This window comes from Ruditapes philippinarum, unplaced genomic scaffold (assembly GCF_026571515.1).
Source record: "Ruditapes philippinarum isolate M1 unplaced genomic scaffold, ASM2657151v2 ctg2492_1_1_1_1, whole genome shotgun sequence".
Taxonomy (NCBI): Eukaryota; Metazoa; Mollusca; class Bivalvia; order Venerida; family Veneridae; genus Ruditapes; species Ruditapes philippinarum.
The window spans coordinates 13,510-36,978 of record NW_026863066.1 but is presented as its reverse complement, the minus strand read 5'-3'; the positions used below and the strand labels follow the sequence as shown (position 1 = coordinate 36,978).

The following is a 23,469-nucleotide window of genomic DNA, read 5'->3' as shown; positions in this document are numbered from 1 at the left end:
GATTCCTATTCTCTCTGACCGTTAGTCAGCAAAGTGAGCAATCGGTCAGACTGGACAGTATTTAACTCAGCAATTTAATTTCAACAAACATATCAGTGATAACATGATTGGTTTCACAGGATACTAACAAGATCATTGATACCACACTTGTTGGTAAATATTTACCGAGTTTTTCACTAAAATTTAAACAATGATAAGAACTTGCGAACCACTGCTATTTTATAACAGTCTCCTCGTGTTGTATAAAATGGGTGTTAAAACTTTTGCTGACTTTCCAATTTTGTTTGAATGGTGATTTAAATTATTTTGTTTGCTTTTAGAATGTTTCTATGTACTTTATGTATATTGTTAAAGGGCAAAAACTCAGGCACATTAAAACATGTGATATCTTTGAGCTTTTTGAATACTTTACGAGCATTTATATTTATTACAAAATATACTTGTTTGGATTCTTTTAAAATTACGGAAATACTTTAAAAGGCAAATTGGAATCCTAAGCAGAAGCTGCTGTTTCAATTTATATTCATAAAATACGGGGCAATATGGGGCAATTAACGGTATATTTAAAGCCCAACTCTTGCCAATATCTGATATATTTATATTTTTCACTCTGCATGATAAGATAGGAGAATACAATAAATGTGCACACACGCTTATAAATCTGACAGTATTATCAAAACCACTTGCAAAAATAAAATTTTACGATTGAAGAGACCTCAAGTTAACAGTATTTTATACCCTATCTTTCAAGCTTCGATACTTAATTTGATACTTTATTGGCTTGTGAACTTGTGATTTCTCACTTTTACACGTGCGCATAAAATGCATGATTTTGCTTTCAAACGTTATTGCTTATTGCGATGTCAATCTATACGGTATCTATAAGATTAAAACTTTTGACTATTACTTTAATAGAATTTTTCATTAACCACTTGAAATATCTACTTCTTTAATTTGATATAACTTCTTGTTTTTTGGGGTTTTTTTTTTATCAGAAGTAGCACCAGAAAGTTTAAAAAGACTTCTTGGGTGTTGGTCATATAATACGTATTGTATTGTGAGAAGACCGATTTTATATAGACAGGTTACGATAAATTATCCATCTGATCGGAATATTTCATATAAGTGTTTACATTTTCTTTAAAATTGCTTGCCATTAAATAACTTGCATTTTTTTCATGTCAAAAACTAAAGATATTTTTCCTTAATTATAATATGAGAAGTTAATCTTTTGACATTTTCTTGAAACATATTCAAATTACTTTAAAACTCAAATGAAAATCAATGTGACTTGGTTCAGGTTGGGTTTTTTTGGCATTCACAATTATGTAAATAACACACCCACGTATATGTCTCTTAACATATCAATATCAAAACTTATGTTTTATCTACATAAACAAACTGTATGGTAGCTTAATATCTACATACACTTATATCAAATACAGTCAAAACAACTTGCACCTTAATTTACATGTATGTTTTTCAAACTAGATGACAAAATTATTCATAAAATATATTCAAATACAACAAACATTTATTCATCTAGTATTCATGTTTTTTTTTAATTCTTTCAAATTAATAAATTTATAATAACTCTTTCAAGTTTTCACAACCTTGAGGGACTGAATGAAAACACTGGCATTTTTTTTCTTTTTGAGGTTGGGTTTTACGTTGCACCTGAATACAGTATAGGTCATATGGCAATTTTCCAGCTTTACTGGCAGAGGAAGACCTCGGGTGCCCCTCTGTACATTATTTCAGGCACATATGGGCATTGAGTAGAACCACCGACGTTCCATAAGCAAGCTTCAGATTATAGCTTTCTCACATAATAAATGTAGAATCGGACAACAACTGCAAGGCTCGAACAGCTGTTAGAGACAATAGTAGTTTGAAGTCAACAACTTTAACCACTCGGCCACAGACACCCCTAAAGCACTGGCGATATATTAAATTAACAATTTTTACTAATTCTCTTTTCAGTTTATACTCCTACATGATTCATAAACAGACAGAGTTATCTATCTGAACCTGACAATCATTTGACATTTTACACAGCCGAAAAAATTGCACATTCTCACAGATGTTTCCATGAGAAACTCCGCTAAATGATTTATGTAATATGACATAATACGCACATTTATATAAATATGACATAATCTGTCTATTTCTTTACAATATAAGAAGATTGCTTCTCCTAAATCAGACTCTGATATGTTATGAGATAATCGTTGAAAATCATTTCATCCCAATTTTTATCAAATTTTGTATGTTAAACTATAATAATGTTAAAACAGAGTACGAATTTCAATGTTTAAATATTTTCAGACAAAACTGGTGCAATTCATTTATTTAAATAATGTCATCGTAGTAGTGGTCTCGATCAGTGTTTCTCACGACATTACAGGACGTATCTCGATTATTGTAATCTAAATTACACTGAATGTGATGCATAATACAGTTATATAAAATGTTATGAATGAAATTTTATTGCCTTTGCATTTATACTTGTTTTATGTCCTTTTTTTCCAGAGTTAAAAATAAGTAGGAAGAAATTTATGGACCGACTTTCCCCCCAATGTTGCTAATTTTGAAAATTGATATGAACCTTATGGTCACTATGACACTCCTTTTAAGTAACAAGGGCATCAACTCATTTCCTTAAATCTGTCACGTTGAACTGTCAAGAAAAAACAAGATACTGCAGACGTTTTTTCACCAACAAGCATGCAATAATCATTTAATGATCCGGTTGGAAATAACCACAACAAAAACGTCACCCACTTCCTGTGGTCACATGCATTTTGTATGTTGTGGTCCGAACATCATGACATTGGTCAACAATTTTACATATAATTTGTGTTTCTTGCAATGACGAGCTTGGTCTATTCTATTTACAGTTACAATAAACTAATTCTTATTGTTATACAGATTTCACTTTTGTTTTCATGTGCACAAATATAAAAAAGACTGACTTGTTTTAAATATTTGACTATAACTTTGGTCTTTGACATTTTCTGTCAAAACTGATTCCAAAATAGGCTCTGAATATCAATAAGTTTTGGTTCATTTTTCTGGCTTTATTTCGGTTTTCATACAAAACAGTGTCTATTCTAGGAGGGGGTATGGGGGGATTCACCTATATTTTTGAGAATTCACCCCCTATTTCTTCAGAGGCAGGGGGAAAATTTTACATAGAGGAAGAAGGAAAAAGATCAACAAATGTAATAAATTCTTACTTTGCGATAAAAATCCCCCCTGTTTTTCGAATCCTAGAATAGACACTGCAAAATTACATAATTCTTTTCAAAACATTACAATTTTTGGCTTGATTTGATTTCTATTTTAGAAGAGTCAAATTTGTTGAATACTTTTCTATTATAAGTAACTTAATCATTGCAATGTAATTTACAAGACTGTCATCTTTTTCCAACCTTACATAGGTTTTAATATTGCAGACAAAAACTCATTTATTAACAGAATAAAATATTATTTACATATAATATATTAATATTCAAAAGCCGTTCTGTGACTAATCTGCTTTGGACATTACCAAGTTCACTTCATTTGCTATTCAAAGATGATAATTTGTTATTTGTAAGTCATCGTCTACCTAATTTGGCTTCCTTATCGAAGAGCGTTTCGCATAAGTTTGTGTAAGTTCATTGTTTCCTCTCTACGAAGATTAATAGCGGACACTTTAAACATCTCACTGTCAGCAATACGTTCTGAGCGTCAGCAATATGTTCTAAGCATCAGCAATACGTTCTAAGTGTCAGCAATACATTCTAAGCGTAAACTTTTTACCAATATCTGATAAACACACCGATCAAACTATTTTTGACAAGTTGAAAAAAGCAGGTGTTCATATGGCAAAAAAAAAAATTGTAATAAATGCGACAACCAAATTTCTATTTTCTGCACCTTATATCAGTTGATGTGTACAGTAATTTTGCACAATGCAAAATCTTTGCAGATAGCGGCCACTACCACTTAATATGAACAATCCCTGGCCGATGAATGAATCATTAGATAAATAGCTCAGGTAAATATAAATTTATCCCAGGACAGATAAATCAACATTTATATGTCATTCATAAATTTGTTGAGAGCAATACAAATGGCCTTTGTTCTCCCAATGTTTTAATCAGAAAAGATGCATCACAAAATTTCTATCAATTTATTTGCATAATTTGTTGCGTTTATATGCTTTAATTTGATAAAAAGTCTTAATTCTTTTGTATTATATTTACTTTTCAAAGACCTTGATTCAAACGTTTTGATTTATATAGGTATTAAGAGAGAAACATAAAAGCATTGCATGTTTAAAATCATTTCAAGGTTATTTCATAGATATAATTGTATTGCATTGAATTTGAATGACATGCTAACCTAATTATAAATTGTGTACTTTATATATTATTCGTAAAATGAAAAATACTCGTAATTAGTTTTTTTTATCATCTGATTTTCCTGGAGTAATTCTAGACTTACTTTGATTTCAATTTAGATGTGAGTTACAGCCTATCGTTATTTTATGGGGTTCAAACATTTCAAATATTTCATCAAGCTCAAATTTAGCGGCACGCACCCACTCTCCCGACTTCATATAATTATACTGGCAGTATTCTAATGACATTTTCTTTACTAGCACTTAAAGCATTAATTATATGTTTATTAAAAAGTCTGTAGAATTTGTTGCTTCCCACTGGCTGTCATTATTAGTCTGAATCTGATGAAACCTAGAGTATTAAAATTGTTACATAATATCTAAAGTATTTGTAGCATAAAACACATTTCGCTACAAAGATATTCGTGATTGACGTTCATTACATTTCCTAAGCCATTATATAATTCTAGCATTTATATCTTCAAGAAATCATCTCGGAAATATGTGAAAAGTTAATATCCCTTCTTAAGTCTTCATTTCACGAACTACGCATTTTAAATGTTTGAAGCTACCGAGTTATTAGTAAGATATTAATTTATTCTTAGTTTTTTTTACTAACTACCTTATTTCTTTACATCGATCTCATTTCCCACATCATTTAATAAATCCCACTGACTTTTTGTCATTAAATAATTATGATCTTTCGTTTTTCAATAATTTCATTAACCTTGTCAGATAAATAAGGCCCATTAAACAAAATCCCGCAATTTTTTCTTCTTCAAAAATCTGATATGTCCAAAATAGAAAATAAATAATCTGCTGCGCGTTCCATTTCAAATATTTGAAAAAAAAAATTTTTTTTTAAATCTATTTCTATCATAGTCAAAGATCTTGATAAATTCAAAATATTTCATTCTTCAACGCAATGCCACATTTTTTCAGCAATTGGTTCTTTGACCTTTGACCCCAATGATAGCAGATGGAATAATAAATATTGGTCCCCTGGGGTAAATGAATTATCTAAGGATGATTTAAGGGCATATTTTTTCCAATTGAAAATCTTAGTGTCCTCTTATGTCAATAAAGAATCGTGCAAAAAATAATCTGGAGTTTAAAATGAAACAACCCCTACTGAGGGTACTGTCAAATACCTATACAAGAACTGCTGCGATCTAGATTTGTTTCCGGATATCATCGCATATCAACTTTAATATGTGCTGTAAAAATTGAAACTTTTTCAAGGATAAAAGGACTTCAGTGTTAATAAAGATGTAACAAACATCAACAAATGGATATAAGAGATGAAAGCGATAAAAAAATTACAGTGTTTAAGTTATCAAACGGAACAAAGCTCGACCTGCGCGGAAAAACCATTTGTAACCAAGAAGTTTATTCCGCAAGACAGAAGAAAAATGCCCAAGTTTACATTAAAATTATAGTGTTTTCACTCCTAAACCATCTCCTAACATACAAATCCCTCTTATCCTAGCTATCCTGATAATATGTTGACCCAGCTAAGTACACGAGTCAGATTCGATGAAGTTAAATGTTTCCGCGAACAAAATAAAAATAAAAGTTGAAGGTTTAGTAGGCTATAATAGGCAGATAAGCTACTAAGTGAAAGAAAAATCCGGATTAATTTTACTCCGGTTCCAACAATTAATGCAGAGACTGGTTCCCTGACAACTGGTCATAATACTGGACTGGTATTAATTTCAGTGTCCAACAAGATTAAAAGCTGACGCAGACAGCCTTTCAGTCCCTAGAGACAAGACTATTTTTCATAAGCTAATCATTTTCCTTTTGTTTGTCATATCATAAACACCAAAGTGCATTGTGGGTATTTTTATTTTTAGCAGCCAACACCTTCATTATCACTACTTCTATCATATTATTGTCAAATTTACCATCTTTGTAAATGTTACCATCATTGCCTCTAACAAATTTAGAATCAAACAAAAACTGTAACCATTGCTTTAGAGATGGGTTTCAGAAAAGGTCTTAGATATCAAAAAGTGAACAACACAAAAACCCTTACCACCTTGCTTTAGAGATGGGTTTCAGACAAGGTCTTGGATATCAAAAGTGAAAAACACAAAAACCCTTACCACCTTGCTTTAGAGATGGGTTTCAGACAAGGTCTTGGATATCAAAAGTGAAAAACACAGTCAAGAAAGGGAAAGCTTCATACACAAAACCTGATTGGTTCATTAATGAGAGCAAAACTCTAAAATTGGCCAATAAGAGAGATAGTACAAAGAGGATTGTGCCTGTACAATTCCTAAACTTCTAAATTATGTTATAATAAGATCAAAATATTACATTATGAGCATGTAACATTTGATCATTGTGAACATTTTCTATAGCAAGAAAAGGATAATAACAAACATAACGGTTATGACTGGCAGAAACTCTTCCGATGACCATAAGTTCAAAACCTCTCATTAGGATCTGGGGAGAACACAGTAAAGGAAATGATATTTATTCATAACTCTGTACCTAATGACAAGTTCACATTAGTGCTAGGTTAATGAAAAGGTCACATTTTTCTGAATAAATTGCATGCATGACGGGAGATTATTGTTCCCTTGACAACCATAAATGGACACCAGAATGACCAGAATCAGATGTATCATTGCATTCCACCATCATTAACACAAGGACGCAGCAGTATAAAGAAGTTCCATCTTGTCAAGAAATAGTTCGACAGTCTTTAAAGGAAATCAGTGATAAAACAGCGTAAATCTGGTTGCTAACAAAATTGAGTTAAAACACTTTTACCCGCCATTATTTTTTATGGCTTTTGAGTGCAGCAAGTTAATTAAACTCACAGCTTCTGATGGAAGTGGTTTTACTATCAAGAATTAAATGAATAACTGCTTACAACTGATCACAATCTACTAAATAGTCCCCTTAAGATCAATTAAAAACACATTCCATCCAATGAAGAGCTTTTTACAAAGTAATTTAAGACATGTAAATTGTTATGGATAACAGACTTCCATTTTAACAGCTTCAACTGCTTGAGGCTTGAATGGTGTTCTGATTCTTTGCAGTGAGTGTAAAACATTGCTCTATATGATAAAAAATCATGCCACTGATTACATCAATAGCTTTGCAGATTGATTGGGAAAATAAACGTAATTTATGAGAATACAAATTATTCTTACTAATACCCATCACTTTCTATCATTGGCTTCATTAGATAGACTAAATTCACAAATAATGGGTATTGTACTGTTTCAACAAGGATTATGTTTCACTTCTGCAATCTAACGTTTCTTTGCGCAAAAAAATTATAATGACATTGCAGTTTCAAAATTTGTGTACACACATCTGTTAAACTATGATAACAACAGTGGGGGTTTCATATTTAATTTGTCTTACCTGTGTATTTATCAATTTTGAAGAAGTTGAGTGGGTCATATCGGGTTATCTCATAAGTCAGAGTCTGGTTCAGATTCTTGTCAAGGTCATACGCTTGAACTTGTGTCACAAAAAGCCCCTTTTCATTCACATTCTCTGGCACTGTTCCGTAATATACAGGGTCGAAGGTCATTGGGATATGATCATTCGTGTCCTTGACCTCTATATAAACTTCATGCCTTGTGTGTAGGGGAACCAGGCCATGGTCTTGGGCATAGACTGTCAGCCAGTAGTGAGTGGCTGTTTCCCGGTCTAACACTTGACTTGTGCATATTGTACCTGTAAAATAAAGAGGCTGATAATTAGTCCAATATTCATTAATTTCCCATTCATAACACCTTATCAATGAAGCTTTGTTACTATGGAAACAATGTATACAAAACATCTTCATCTTAGACCTATATAGCAATTATTAAATTATTTAGAATTTTAAACATTAATGGCTTGTTAAAGGGTAAAAGGCTTTTTACCCAAATACACCCCAACATATTGACACTGACATGTGTGTTAAAGAACTTAACAGGAAACACGCATGTTTCAAAATTTATTTGACATACCTCAATTATACACCAATTTATAACATATGCTTTCTATTTTCAAGGGCGCACAATGAATTGCATTTTTTTTTGGCCATTCACTAAACCAATTATGACTCTTATCCGATTTAAAAACAGAAAACTGCCTGCCAATTTTTTATCGGTAAATTTACTGAATGAAATTTTCAATTTGCTTATTATAAACAACTCCGATTATATCATAAATGTGTACATTAACATGTTCCACCTTACAAAAAAAGAATGGTATTATTGCATCTAGGTCACGGCTATAATTCTAAATACAAATAATAACAGAATGCTGATTTAATTTTTGATATTCTTATAAACCCATCAAAAGCTCTTGTAGAATATATATGAGCCGCGTCACGACAAAACCAACATAATGGGTTTGCGACCAGCATAGATCCAGACAAGCCTGCACATCTGTGCAGTCTCAGATCAGGATCCATTGCTGTTCGCTATCAGTTTCTTTACTTGTAATAGGGTTTGTAAGCGAACAGCATGGATGCTGATCAGACTGCGCAGATGCGCAGGCTGGTCTAGATCCATGCTGGTCGCAAACACATTATGTTGGTTTTGTCATGACGCGGCTCATATATAAATCATTAGGGCATGCCTCTTTAATAGTAATACATAATGACACAGTATGATTCTACATTTCTAGAACAAACACATTAAAGCAGATCCTGCAAACAAAAGGGAAATTGGAGAAGCAATAAATTTACCACACAACCCCGCATGAGAATAACTAAAGTGACATCTGAGAACCTAGTAAATTATCAGAAACACTACACAAATAAATCCGCTACCTATAATCAACTAGTCATGGGTCTACAGGATATATTACCCGAAACAAACAAGCTTGTTTTGCAAATTTTTGTGTGTGGACAAATTGGTCCATTCATTTTCCTCCGACTACAAAGGGTGAAATGGTAAATAGTCACATTGCATGGGGTATATTGAAGGTATTCAAACTGTGACAAATAGCAATTTTTTCTGGTCAATTAGTCAAAGGAAATACAAAGAAATTGTAACCTGCAAAAGGTATATCCAAACCAAATGTTAGCATTTATATTATTAATATTGAACAATCAAATTCCACAACATTTCTTGACACCCTTTCACAGAAGAAAATTTAGATAAGTTAAAAATGTAAACGAGAGTGCATCTCATATGACTTAGAACTGAATGCAATTACATATGATAATTAATGAAACAACTATAAAGCAAATACATAGGATGTTGCCTGACATATAGGACAAAAAACCCCTTTAAAAGCAAAAATTTCATTTATTAACTATATTGACAAAACCAGTCATCAAAATTTCTAAATTTTTACTGACTGAAAAGTGGAAAATGCAGACAATGATCAGATGGCATTGCTATAATGGATGATCTTGGTCTTTGTAGAATCTGTTGCTGCCAGGGTTAACCTGTGACAACTAGAACATGTGTACTACAAACTTGAGTTTGAGGGTGGGGGTGGGGGGTGCTTTCTGCTCATGAATGTCTATAAGAATTTACAATCATGTTTCAATCATAATATAACTGTTTGAAATGCCCTTTAATTCAAACGTAACTTCATAATGCATGCACATATTGCTGGTATGATGTGATTGAAAAGAGATCGAGCACACAAACAATAAATTATGATTAATGCAATCAAATGTTTAATGCTTAATCGAACCTGCAGAGCAAATGCACACCCTTATATTACTAACAGATCATATATCTCAGATCAAAGACAATCATTTCTTAACTAACCATACCAATATATTGTTTACAACTTATAAAACATGGATATTTTCAGAAGGCATTCTTATCTTTTAATGCAAAAACACAATAAAACTGCCATTAAAACAAACCCTGTGAGAATTTGTGAAACGGAATATGTTATTTTGGTATTAAAATGATAACCCTATAGCTGCTATTCCGTGACTTCTATTTTAACTGGTTAATATCCAATCTAGCCTGCGTCTAGCGTTAGATTGCCTGCTAGTTATCTCTCGGTTTACTCATTATTTCCTTTATGTATGCCAATCTTGATGTATTACAATAAAGTTACATTCAGTATTACAGTCATATACGTTATAAAATGATTTAATAATGGCGACAACTTGCTGAATAAATGTTACAGTACACCTTAATTCGAGTATTCAATATCGGTCCTGTATTTCGCTGACTCCCTTCATACCGATATTCAATACCGCAACCCTAAGATAACAATAAAACCCAAAGTAAATAAATGCTGCACATGGAAAGTAATTTATACAAACTGTTTTTTTTGTACACAAATTTATGGGTACAAATTTCCTTCATTTTAATATTACAAGATAAAATGTATTTATTTATTTTTTTTACAGCTTCCTCTATAAGTACCCCTATATTATTTTTTCATGATGCAGCAAAAACATTAAATCTTCAAAAACAAGTAAATGGCGCCTGATATAACTATCCACATAAAAGATTGAAATAAAAATAGATAAGTTTTTTTACGATTTTCATTTTCTATTCAACCTCATGCATGATCGGTAAACAAATAATTCTGATGCAATGCCAGATTTGAGACTTCGGTTTATATGTAATTTAAATCAGAAAACTCACATTAATAGTTCATCAAAAGCAGACGCACACCTCTGTGGGGTGTCTAATGAAAGTTTAATATATTTTATTCAAAAGGATAACAGGGTATTAAAAAGGTACCTAGAATTTTGAATGATTTTTTTTAAATCGTATTACAGAAAATTACAGAAGATAAAATCTGAATATGTTCAACCAACATGCCATTTTCCAGAACATCTTCTGATGCTGATCATTAAGAACAACAAAAACTTCATAATGATATATCAATAATATTTACACAATTTTTATACTGTTGAACGCATTTAATTATATAGACTGCCATTCTGTGTTTGCTTATTATTATAGCATGTTTAGTCTTGCTGATACAGCTAAGTCTAATGAATATCTAAGAGGGACAATAATTATTGTGAGTTCAAGATATTGCTACACTGACTTTAACTTTGCCGCAAAAATTGACTCATCAATTGTCTTGTAAAATAATTTTCTTTCACATCATGAGAATTACACCATTTCTGGTATCAATAAACCTATTTGTTATTACAGAAAAGAATTCTGATTATCTGTTTAAGATGATGCAAATTAGTATAATATAGAAACTAGTGAGTTTAAAATTTCAAGGCCAATCAAGACACACAGCACATCCCTAAAGCAGTTAACGTAAAAGTTCATGCCCGCAAAGTTGTGTTTCATTGAACAAATTTAGAAATAATGAACGCGTCTCTAACTTAAAGACTGGACACGCTGACAATTCTTTCTATATTTCAATATCATTATACTCGAGGGTATTTAAACGACTAGAGAAATTATGGAATAGCTTTACAGGCTCGGTGAAAAAAGTAGAATTAAATCAATAACAACACAAGAGAGCTCCATAATAAAAGAAAAATCAACAATATATACAGTCCTTTTTTTAAAGGAGAGCTATTTAAGTATAAACTACATGTAGAAGCCATTTTTGCTGAATCGTTATTTTTAATTTTAACAAAACAATGGAATTTTTATTTGAGTCAAAATTTCTTATATTTCTACTGATGCCGATCACATGCTGTTTCTAAAATGTGCAGTTAAAACAGGAGCCACATTGTTCCTTACTTTAAACCAAGTCAACATTCAAAAAGATTACAAATGTTTATTCATTATTCTAAACCATGTATCATGAGCTTAACAATGTATGAGTCATTTCTCCGATTTTAATTCATAAATCCCCGACAATGCCTGCATAAATTTGTCAATGTGATTTCCGTCTTTAGCTGGATTTTTTTTTCTCTCACTGATTAGAATAAGAAACGTTTCAAATGACATTTGTTTTGCATTTTGTTCTTTACAATGTTAAACGTTAAGGCGACAAGCTTATGGGGTATGAATGTTTGAAAGTGCACCAGACAATGAAAGAAACACGTCATTTATTTCAATCACGAGAAAATCGATGCAGTTTTCAAAACCCATCACGTTACAATAGTCTCCATGCATGTCTCAATCGTTTTACAAAGACATTATTTCCAACTCGTAAAAATGTTTTTCTCTTTTACTTCTGCAAAAAATACATACATTGTCATCTTAGTGCAATAACGTATTAAGTCCTTCTTAATTTAATAGGAGTTAATCAGCTATTGCACCTTTATTATGTGTATATATATCTTATGCAATTCATATATGACCCAGTTTTAAATGCTTTAAACATGTGTTTCACAACAACTGTTAAAATTTTCTATGATTTCCAAAAACTTATAAAAATGTAAACAGCTGGGGTATTGCAAAGTTTTGTTGACTTCGGATCTCTATTTCAATAGCAGGCATTGACAAATTGTAAAGTTTATATTTGCACCAAACAAACTTTTAAGTTGTTATTATTATCACATATGTTTACATATGGATATCCGACCACAAAACTGCCTTGCGGGTAAGTTGTGGATGGATCAATTGATCAAAATTTAAATAGATTTCCATCTATCATGACAAGGATACAAATCTACTTCAGTAAAAACAGGATTTAAAAACCACCCTGACCCGCTTTTTGGTAGTCATGGAAACAGGTGATTATTTCATAACCTGATTAATTCAAGATTCATCCCTGATATAGAAACTGCTAGTATTGCTTTTTTATATAAAAAAAATACCCTGAGGACATGCATCATGCAGAATTCTATGTCAAAAGTGTAACCAGGACCAGCATCATGTAAATATCTATGTCAAAAGTGTAACAAGGCATTATGCACATGTCTATGCCAAAAGGGTAACATTAAGGCTTCAATATGCTGATAACTATGTCAAAAGTGTAACAAGGCATTATGCACATGTCTTTGTTAAAAGTGTAACAAGGCATTATGCACATGATTGTCTATGTCAAAAGTGTAACAAGGCATTATGCAGATGTCTATGCCAAAAGTGTAACAAGGCATTATGCAGATGTCTATGTCAAAAGTGTAACAAGGCATTATGCAGATGTCTATGCCAAAAGTGTAACAAGGCATTATGCTGATGTCTATAATGCCAAAAGTGTAACAAGGCATTATGCAGATGTCTATGCCAAAAGTGTAACAAGGCATTATGCAGATGTCTATGCCAAAAGTGTAACAAGGCATTATGCTGATGTCTATAATGCCAAAAGTGTAACAAGGCATTATGCAGATGTCTATGCCAAAAGTGTAACAAGGCATTATGCAGATGTCTATGCCAAAAGGGTAACAAGGCATGATGCTGATGTCTATGCCAAAAGGGTAACATTAAGGCTTTTTATAATGCTGATAACTATGTCAAAAGTGTAACAAGGCATTATGCACATGTCTTTGTTAAAAGTGTAACAAGGCATTATGCAGTTGTCCATGTCAAAAGTATAACGAGGACAAGCATGCAAGCATCATGTTGATAAAGTGTAACATTATCATCATATCATAATTATGTACATAAATTATATGCAAACTAATGTTCTAAAAAGATATCAATTTTAATAAATTCTTTTTTTTCCACATGTATTTGTGTCCTGTATTAAATAGGCACATTTAATATCCGCAGCCAGGATATAAATGTATATCATAAATTGCTATTTATAAATAAATTCTAATAATTTCAAATTAACCTAGTATCTCCTACCAAAATTTGAACAACCTTATAAAAACCTTTTATTAAAATGCAACAATAACTGATAGTTACATTGAAAATCATATCACATTTTCCTTCCCAAGTATTTGAACAAAGACATCATTTACGACGGCAAATGAAGTTTTGAAAAATTTATGAGCACAATAAGCTAAGTGAAATTCTATAATTATCAAAGTTGTTAAATTTGACTGTGGACTTGCTATATATTACACCAGATTAAGACTTTGCAGTGTTAATAACACAAAATATTTACCAATACTCTTTTCTCAGACGTTAATCAACTGAGAGGGCTTATAGCGAAACAAACAATAGTGCAACAAGAAGTTTTGGAGAAGGAATGCTTCAATTATTATAATGCTTTAGTATATTAAGAAAATAATTACACTGATTTGTATACAAAAAGAATACTATTACATTACAAGATATTAAAATTGTGTCAGGTAAAAGTGAGAAATGAAGATAATCTTTAACCTTAATAGAACTTCTGTCTGACCCTAAAGTGTCTGTCCTAAACTTTCCAGTCTTCCTAGTACAATTAGTAATAGAGATAGATAAGGAATTCCCTTCCCCTTTGACCAATTACTCATCTTACATGTATTTGTATTTGACAATGGTATGTCTAACATGTTCCTTATAAAATCAGAATCCAGAGACCCTTGGTTCAAGTCCCGGCTGCGCTGTGCCGATTTTGTGTGTGCATGATTAAATAAACTATCAATGCATACCAAACGAAATCAAAGTTTAAATATTGCTGAAAGACTATATATATTAATAACATATGAAACCATTAGGAATTTAGTATTCTTTCATTGACTTAACCACAGAACAAACCCCTTAACCACAATGGTTGTTTATTTTTTCCTCAAAACTGAATGACTCAACTGGTTAAACCCTATATACAATGTGTACATAAAAGAACCAATCCAAGAATTATGAGGAGCAGCAAATTGTAGGGGCAAAAACATTTGCGTTTCTTGCTTATATAATCCAAAGTCACACTGATATTATATGTAGCATTGCATTCATAATGTCAACCAGAAATCATACAGAATTATCTTATGATCTGCAGGCAATATAGTACATTGACCACTGAATAATATCAGCATATATGCGTATATATTATAAGGATCCTGAATTAAACTAATTACAAAATACCAAATAACCCTTTAGTTAATATATAATAATTGTACCTAATATCTTCCCACTGATTTTTTATATCACAGACAGACTTAACAATGAATGTTGCCACTTGAGACATATTTTGTTGAAACATTTATTTGACTAGTCAGTTGAAGTTAAACTTAAAAGGTGATACTATTGATATTATTATCTCAGTCGAATTTAACTGATTGTATAAGTCATTATCAACTGTGACAAGCCTGTTGTGTAGCATTATATAAGATAATGCAACCAGTCTATAACAGTTTGGGCTAAAAACCTGTCACCAGTCTAAAAACTTGGTCTAAAACCTGTGTAACTGGGCTAAAACCTGTCACCAACATAATCATTTGGATACCTTCTGTACTTATTTGGTTGCTACATTCAGGTAGTCATGGGGACTTTTTGACAACCACTGACAGTGACTGGTGATCAATAATCATTATATATATGTTATCTATACATAAGTAACTATGATTATCACCAATGCACATGGGGGGATTCATGATGTTGTGCAACAAATATATTTACCTTGTGGTGTCGGCAAGATGATAGGGAAAATTCTGCCTTGTCATATACATTTTAAATTGCAATTTTAAAAGTCAGAGCCTATAGTTGTCCTTAAGTTTCAGAATGTCTTTTAGAAAGTATTAAATAGAGTATTTAACTAATACATATAATATTGTTGCAACAATATACATTTAGGTATCTTTGTGTGCCGAACTAACATTTTTAGAATGAGCTGAACAATATCAAGTCAAAGTTACATTAATATTATATACATATCTATAATTAATTCTTAGAAAGTAGATTATTATAATCTCATTCCTATAGTATAAATCTTGATTGAGCAGATGGGATGATTAATTCCAATAATTACGCTCATATATTATATACACTTTAACAAAATTATTACTTAAGGCAATATCTAGAAAACTACAAATCTTATTGATATCAAATCTAATATTACGAAAAACTGTCTTTGCATGGCATTTGGGTCAATAAATAATGCAAAATACTAATTGCATCAGAATTTGCAGAACTCCAATTAGCTAATTAATTCTATCTTAATTCAATATTGCATGCAGCCATCTTCGCCTAAATGGATATCATAAAGGAAATAACTTGTGCTAGAGGCAATTTTTTGTCATTCCTTTGCAGACAATTTTATTTCCTTTCAAGCAGTTTGATAGCATCACATGTTGATCATCTGAACTTCTTCTGCTTTAATTAACCTTGTGTGTGCAAACACAACTTGCATATAGAGGGATCAGCATCTAGCAAAAAACGATCTGCAATTTGCATCACAAGATAATTGCCCCTTTTAAAATTCTTAATTTCAAAACCATGCAATTTTTCAAGTTACCGCCAAAGCACTATTCCTCCAATGTCTTTTCTAACAAATTTGACCAAATTGTTTATAAAAAGATGGTAACCATAGACCAACTTCAAAAACGTTACATAACACTGTTGATGTAATAGATTTTAATTGACTTTGATTTGAATAAATTATAACCAGTGGCATAAGCAAGTCTTTGGTGTGTTAAGTCTTCAGTCTGTTAAAGAAAAAGATTGTGATGTCACTTTTATGACCATTATAACGCTTAATAGACATGATTCTTTTTTTCTATTAGCACATCACAATCGTGCCATGACTGAAATTTTGACAACATGCACATTGGGTGGTCTACGCATAAAATTATACAATAAAATTCATAACAGCATATTGTTGTCATAAGCATTATATGCATAAATATTACACTTATATCAGTTTTAGTAGGAACACCAAATGTTCATCAAAGAAAAGTTATTCCATAATATCATACTTGTGAAAAACCACATACATAAAGATGCGAGTGGGGGATCATGGGGAGTGGGGAGTGGAAATCAACCATCTGCAATCATGTAAAAGCTATCCCTTTTTTTTTTTACAACACTTGGGAAATTATGATGTCACAGCTGAAGTCTCAGTCTTCTACCGAAACAGCAATTTCTTTTTCGTCCTTGCACAAATGCAATAATTGTTCTGTTTTATACAGACAGGGCATCTGGACTAACAATAAACTCTGAAGAAGTGCTTCACGTTTGATTAAGTGCATTATTGAATGACAAAATTCGATAAAGCCGGATCGTTTTTGGCTTTAAATAAAATCGCAATATTCAAGCCTGTATCTGTAATTTATGCTTCTGTACTTGCAATATCGGTACTTGCAATATCGGAACAATATAAAAAGGTCCTTAAGATCAGAAAATGAAAACAAACGCGTAATGTGTTATTGGACTTTTAACTATTATTCAAAATTTGTCAATATATCAATGAAATAAACACTTGTGTAATATGATATAAACAATTGCAAAATTTATTACAAGTCTTTATCGAAACTTCAAGGGTCCCTGAATTTGCATGTTCTTGAGTCATCGTTACCTCTGTATTTATTACTTTTTTCAATATTAATGTAACTTTTATAGATATTTAAAATGTTATATCAGTTTAATCAACAAATGTTAGTTTTGACTTTACATTTTAGTATAAAACATTCTCTCACATAAATTTCCCTTTATAATACCCTCACAACAAAGGTTAATTGATGAAAGTCAAATCAAAATGTACTAAAAAGTATTCATTTTTCACCAAACTAAGGGGTACAGTCTAAATAAAACAACATAATCATATATCAATGATCCAGGTGGCCTACGTAAATTTGCACATCAAAAAGCCTAAAAGGTACTTCACAGGTAATTACACATCCTTGGGCTGTCTCAAAATAATTATTTTATTGTAGGTTAATTATTCACACTTAAAACAATGTGTAATCATCCAAAAACATCAATGAATTACAATAAAACATCAAGTTACACCCATAATTTGTACACACATGAGAAAAGACTTATAAAGTTATGTAAGAACAGCATGCTTGGTGTGCAAAAAAAGCTTGTAAGTGATCCAAATATTCAGGTATGAATACTTTTTCCTCAAATAAAGAAAATTTTTAGAATTGTTGGTTAGCTCAATAGGTAAAGCATAGGACCGTGAATGAAGCAACCCAATTTTGATTCCAAGAGAGTGCTCAGGTCACTTTAGTTGGTATTGCATGTACTGCTCCAGTGTTCACAAAGATTTAAGGATCAGGATCAAGATCAGGATCAAATTTAAAAACTCTAATATTCTTCATTTTTTATCCTCAAAGATTAAATATCTAATATTAATTTGATAAAACTAGACTTGCAATAGCAAGTTTATGAAATTTTAGAATAAATTTATTGTCATTTTTGCAAGATACGGGCATTTTACAGTTGATCCAAATATTGATCCTGATCCTAAAATTGATCCTTATTTTGATCTGAAAATTTTTGTATTTGTTTTGTTTTTTGTTGATTTTATCCCAAAATAGTTTGGTTTCTTTGCAAATCAGCAATATTTTACATTTTGAATATCTACCATTCAATTCTATGAAAGCATGATTAATTTTAGTAACATAAAACAATGAAAATAAAATCAGGATCACTTGATCCTGATCCTGATCTTTTGTTAGTGAACACGGGGCCAGAGGGTAAACTACCAACACCACTACCACCACAGACAATCTTATTCTACTAATTTTCCATCTTTCTCTCAAATTTGTTCATATCTAAGTAATAGTTGATAAATAATTAATCATTATTCGCAAACAAAACCTAAAACCTCTGACAAAACAAAATGCATATTTTACAAAATTATCAGAAATAAACAGGAAAGATATACTATTATTCTCCAACATCGGACCTAAATCAAGACTGTTAGCATGTCAAGTTCCAGAAAATATACACCCTCCTGTTTTTGCCTACGGGGAATATAGTTGGTTGACTTCGGTTACTTATATGTCAATCTATATAGAGGAGAATTCACCATTATCACAGATTTCCATGCTGCCGTTTCAATAATATATGGGCATAAAACTTCAGTTTACCAGCTTTTTATGTTTGTGTACATTATTTAAGATGAAGGAAAGATTTACAGCTTTAATAATGACTCGAATGGGGAAAGATAAGTGCTATCCTCAGGCAAACACATAAATTTGACGAATTATGAACCCATCCATTGTCCATTTGTCTATTTATTCATTCATGCATACTTGTAAAATATTAAATCACCTCTCATATGCTATGCAAACCTTATTTTCTAAATTTTTTTCTATGGTTGTAGGTGTTGATTATTATGAACTCACCCAGGGCTTCTTTTTGACAAGCCTCATTATTCCAAAACACAACACCTTTTGTTCAAAACTAGACCTTTGACAAGATTAAAGCCAAATCAGGTGCCTAATTATCAGATCATATTTTTTGATAAATGTTCCAGAGTTTTAACAAAACACTTACGGACATTAAATTTAACCTTACTTTATTCATAACAATCTTGCCCCGCAAAGGTGGCCCACTTTCATACCTTTACAAAACTATATGTCAAAATTGTTTTAAACCCAATTAAACAGTTGACAAAAAAAGTGACAACATAAAAAAAAAGTCATTTGATAAACCCAAACTGTCAAAATGACTTTCATTTTTTTATGCATACCCGCAACTTATTTTCAATTTATCTTTTTCAATGTTCACCTGCCAGCTATGAAAATTTATCCACCGTTATGCCCCCTGGACATCATATAACAACCTATAGCTGTCAAATGCCAATAACTATATTCGGAAATAATCATCTATGATTGAAATCATGATAAGAATGATTTAGATGATAAGAATGATTTAGCGTTTTATCTCTGAAAAATATCGTAAAAACAACAATTTACTTCAAAAATGCAAATGACTTAATATTCAACCACAGTTGTCACATCCCTGTCAAACACAGGTTGTTGTAATAATTTTTTTTTCTGCTACATAAAATATTGTTAACAAATACTGTCAACTCAGTTTTTTTGGTAAATCATTTCGAAAACTGACAATACATGGGTATTTTTTCCGAAACAACATTTTTTCAACCATTACACCGATTTTTTTTTATATATATTTCTACATATAAAAATAGACACCAATTTAACAAAACATTCCTTGTTCCTGATTAATATCATTGTTTTAAAATTTCCGGCTTATACTGTACATGACTAATAGGGTCAATTGAAAACCTTATAAACTTGTTAGTAATTCAGGTCTTTTATGAAATTCTACGAGGTTCATGAAAGTATGAAAGATTTAATTACTTATATTTTCACTTATTTTGTATACATTGTAAGTTTGTAACACAATATTATACTCGAGGTGCGATCGTGCCAACATTTGCACTAATGAGATCAGACCTAATTTTATCCAATTGTGAATTTGTCAAAGAATAATATTTGACTTTCAGATATTTATAACGTAATGGTTTCAGTCTTTCGAAAAACATACGGTAACCGCAAACAGTTTAAAGACGTGCTGTTAGGTCTCGGCACTCAAATTTCAAAGGTTAAAAGATCTGTAAAAGTTTCACGCGGGTTATAATCTTGTATAATTGCAGTAATTATATTACAACATGAATATTGTTACCAAAACGAAACACGAACCCTTTTAGTCTGATCTTTTAAGACATTTCAATTTATTCTTAAATAAGTCTCTTTATGTCAATCCATAAAAGTGTCAGATAATTATATATTTACAAGAATGAGACAGAAAAACTTCGGTTTTTGACATACGAACGGCTAAAACAATAAATGTCAAACTGCATTATACAATCATTACCTATTGTTTACATTATATGCTTAATCTGTTTATATTATCTTAATTGTATAGACAGTAGTCAGTCAGGTCTGTTTAGGGACATTTATTCATTTATCCTAAATATATAAATATAAATGTATATTTTTTTTTCTTTAAAGAGACAAAGAAAAAGAAATCAAGGTTTCAAACTGGTGACATTAATTATTTACGTATAATCATTTAAAGCAATGTTGAAATATGTTAAATTCAAACTTTGTATCAAGTTTCAGTCAGGATGCCATGAACAAACAACTGGAGAACAAAATACATGCATGGGCTAAAGATGTCACCAGATCAAGGCTATTAAAAAGGCGAAGAATGACGTCCATTTGATGATTTTGCATCTCGTGCAACTTTTTTTTTAGAGAAACAGAAGGTGGTGAACAGTGCATACTGCATTTCATTTTCATGATCAAGTAAAAATAATTTTCCTAATCTGAACAATATCATTAACATGCATGCATGCTCTACAAATAATCACTTGATAATGGTGACGAATTACCACCGTCTGACAACTCTCTCTCCGTCCTTTCTTCCTTACATGAAAAGCTGATTCATACCATCTTCATGATCAAATCCGGAGACATTTCAACCACTATTCAGCACAGGTGTGGGGGTTAAAGTTCACGTTCAATTTTCTTAAAACCTCAATTTCTTTAAAATTTATGTGCAGTCAAGATCTATTTTTTTTTTTAGCCTTAAGAAAGCTTTCAATTTATATAGGAATCATCCCCCAGATATTTTAAAGCCGTATTTAAACAAGGTTCATTTATTAAATGCAAGTAACGCAGGCAGTTTTATTAATTCAAAATCTTACATAATGAGACAAGTAATCCTGAAAATCGACTTCCGTCAAGTTATAAAACATGATATTGTTAGATTTATCATTATTCCTGTTTAAGCCTACATGATTAATTTTCTTCTCAATGCAGTAAAACTATCAAGGAAGGAGCAAATTGTATTAATTACAAAAGTATTAAAACTGATGCAGAAATATGTTGAATTATCAACTTTTACAAACAAAATTTAAAAATCATACAAGGCTATAATGTATATATGAAAACTAGAAATGTGTCATCATGCCACGGATGCCCCCGCATGCAGCCAAAATTTCAGATGTTATAATATTTAGTTCCAAATTTGTTTGCACAAATTATTGTTTTCATTTAAAGTTCAAAGCCCTTAAAACTTTTCAATGTTAACACAAACCATTTCCATACAATGTTCAAGGCACTGAAATTATTCAGTCTTAACCTTTTGAAAATAGCATATTTCATATTTGTAGCCAAAATAATGGCTACATACATTTCCACAAAAGTATGAGTGCTGAAACTGAAAGTTCAAAATTTTTCCAATATTCAAGAAAGATAAGTTTGTCCAAAATCATTGAACCACGACCAAATTCAAACTTAAACTGCTTATTCCTAAGATGTATCTATATTATTTTCAAAGTGAAAGGGACATAACTCTGCCAAAAAAATCATCGAACCATGACCAAATTCCAACTTGACCTGCCCATTCCTTTGACATATCCATATGTCAAATTTGAGTTGAATATGTAACACTGCTGGGTAGATAATGAACAGAAACTGTAAATTTCATATTAATTTCAAAGTGAAAGGGGCATTACTCTGCCAAAAATCATTGAACAAAGAACAAATTCGAACTGGGCCTGGGCATTCCAAAAACATATCCATATGTCAAATTTGAGTTGAATGTGTTGTACTGTTGGGGAGATAATAAACAGAAACTGAAAATTTCATATTATTTTCAAAGTAAAAGGAGCATAACTCTGCCAAAAATCATCAAACCATGACCAAATTCGAACTTGACCTGTATTTTCTCATGACATATCCATGTCAAATTTGAGTTGAAAATGTTGTACCGTTGGGGAGATAATGAACGGAAACCGAAAATTTCATATTATTTTCAAAGTAAAAGGGGCATAACTCTGCCAAAAATCATCGAACCATGACAAAATTCGAACTTGACCTGTATTTTCTAATGACATATCCATATGTCAAATTTGAGTTAAATGTGTTGAACCATTGTGGAGATAATGAACGGAAACTCAAAATTTCATATTATTTTCAAAGTAAAAGGGGCATAACTCTGCCAAAAATCATCGAACCATGACAAAATTCGAACTTGACCTGTATTTTCTCATGACATATCCATATGTAAAATTTGAGTTGAATGAGTTGTACCGTTGGGGAGATAATGAACGGAAACTGAAAATTTCATATTATTTTCAAAGTAAAAGGAGCATAACTCTACCAAAAATCATCGAACCATGACCAAATTCAAACTTGACCTGTATTTTCTCATGACATATCCATATGTCAAATTTGAGTTGAATGTGTTGTACCGTTGGGGAGATAATGAACGGAAACTGAAAATTTCATATTATTTTCAAAGTAAAAGGGGCATAACTCTGCCAAAAATCATCGAACCATGACCAAATTCGAACTTGACCTGTATTTTCTCATGACATATCCATATGTCAAATTTGAGTTGAATATGTGCAACCGTTAC

General features: G+C 31.4%; 1 protein-coding gene across 1 annotated transcript in view; it reads right to left on the bottom strand.

Moving 5' to 3' along the window:
• The window catches only part of LOC132721038 (protocadherin Fat 1-like), a 147,096-nt gene that overhangs the window by 111,782 nt on the left and 11,845 nt on the right, over nucleotides 1–23,469 (bottom strand). Inside the window, 1 exon segment of the mRNA XM_060705285.1 lies at nucleotides 7,778–8,095. Coding sequence (XP_060561268.1) covers nucleotides 7,778–8,095 — 318 coding nt within the window.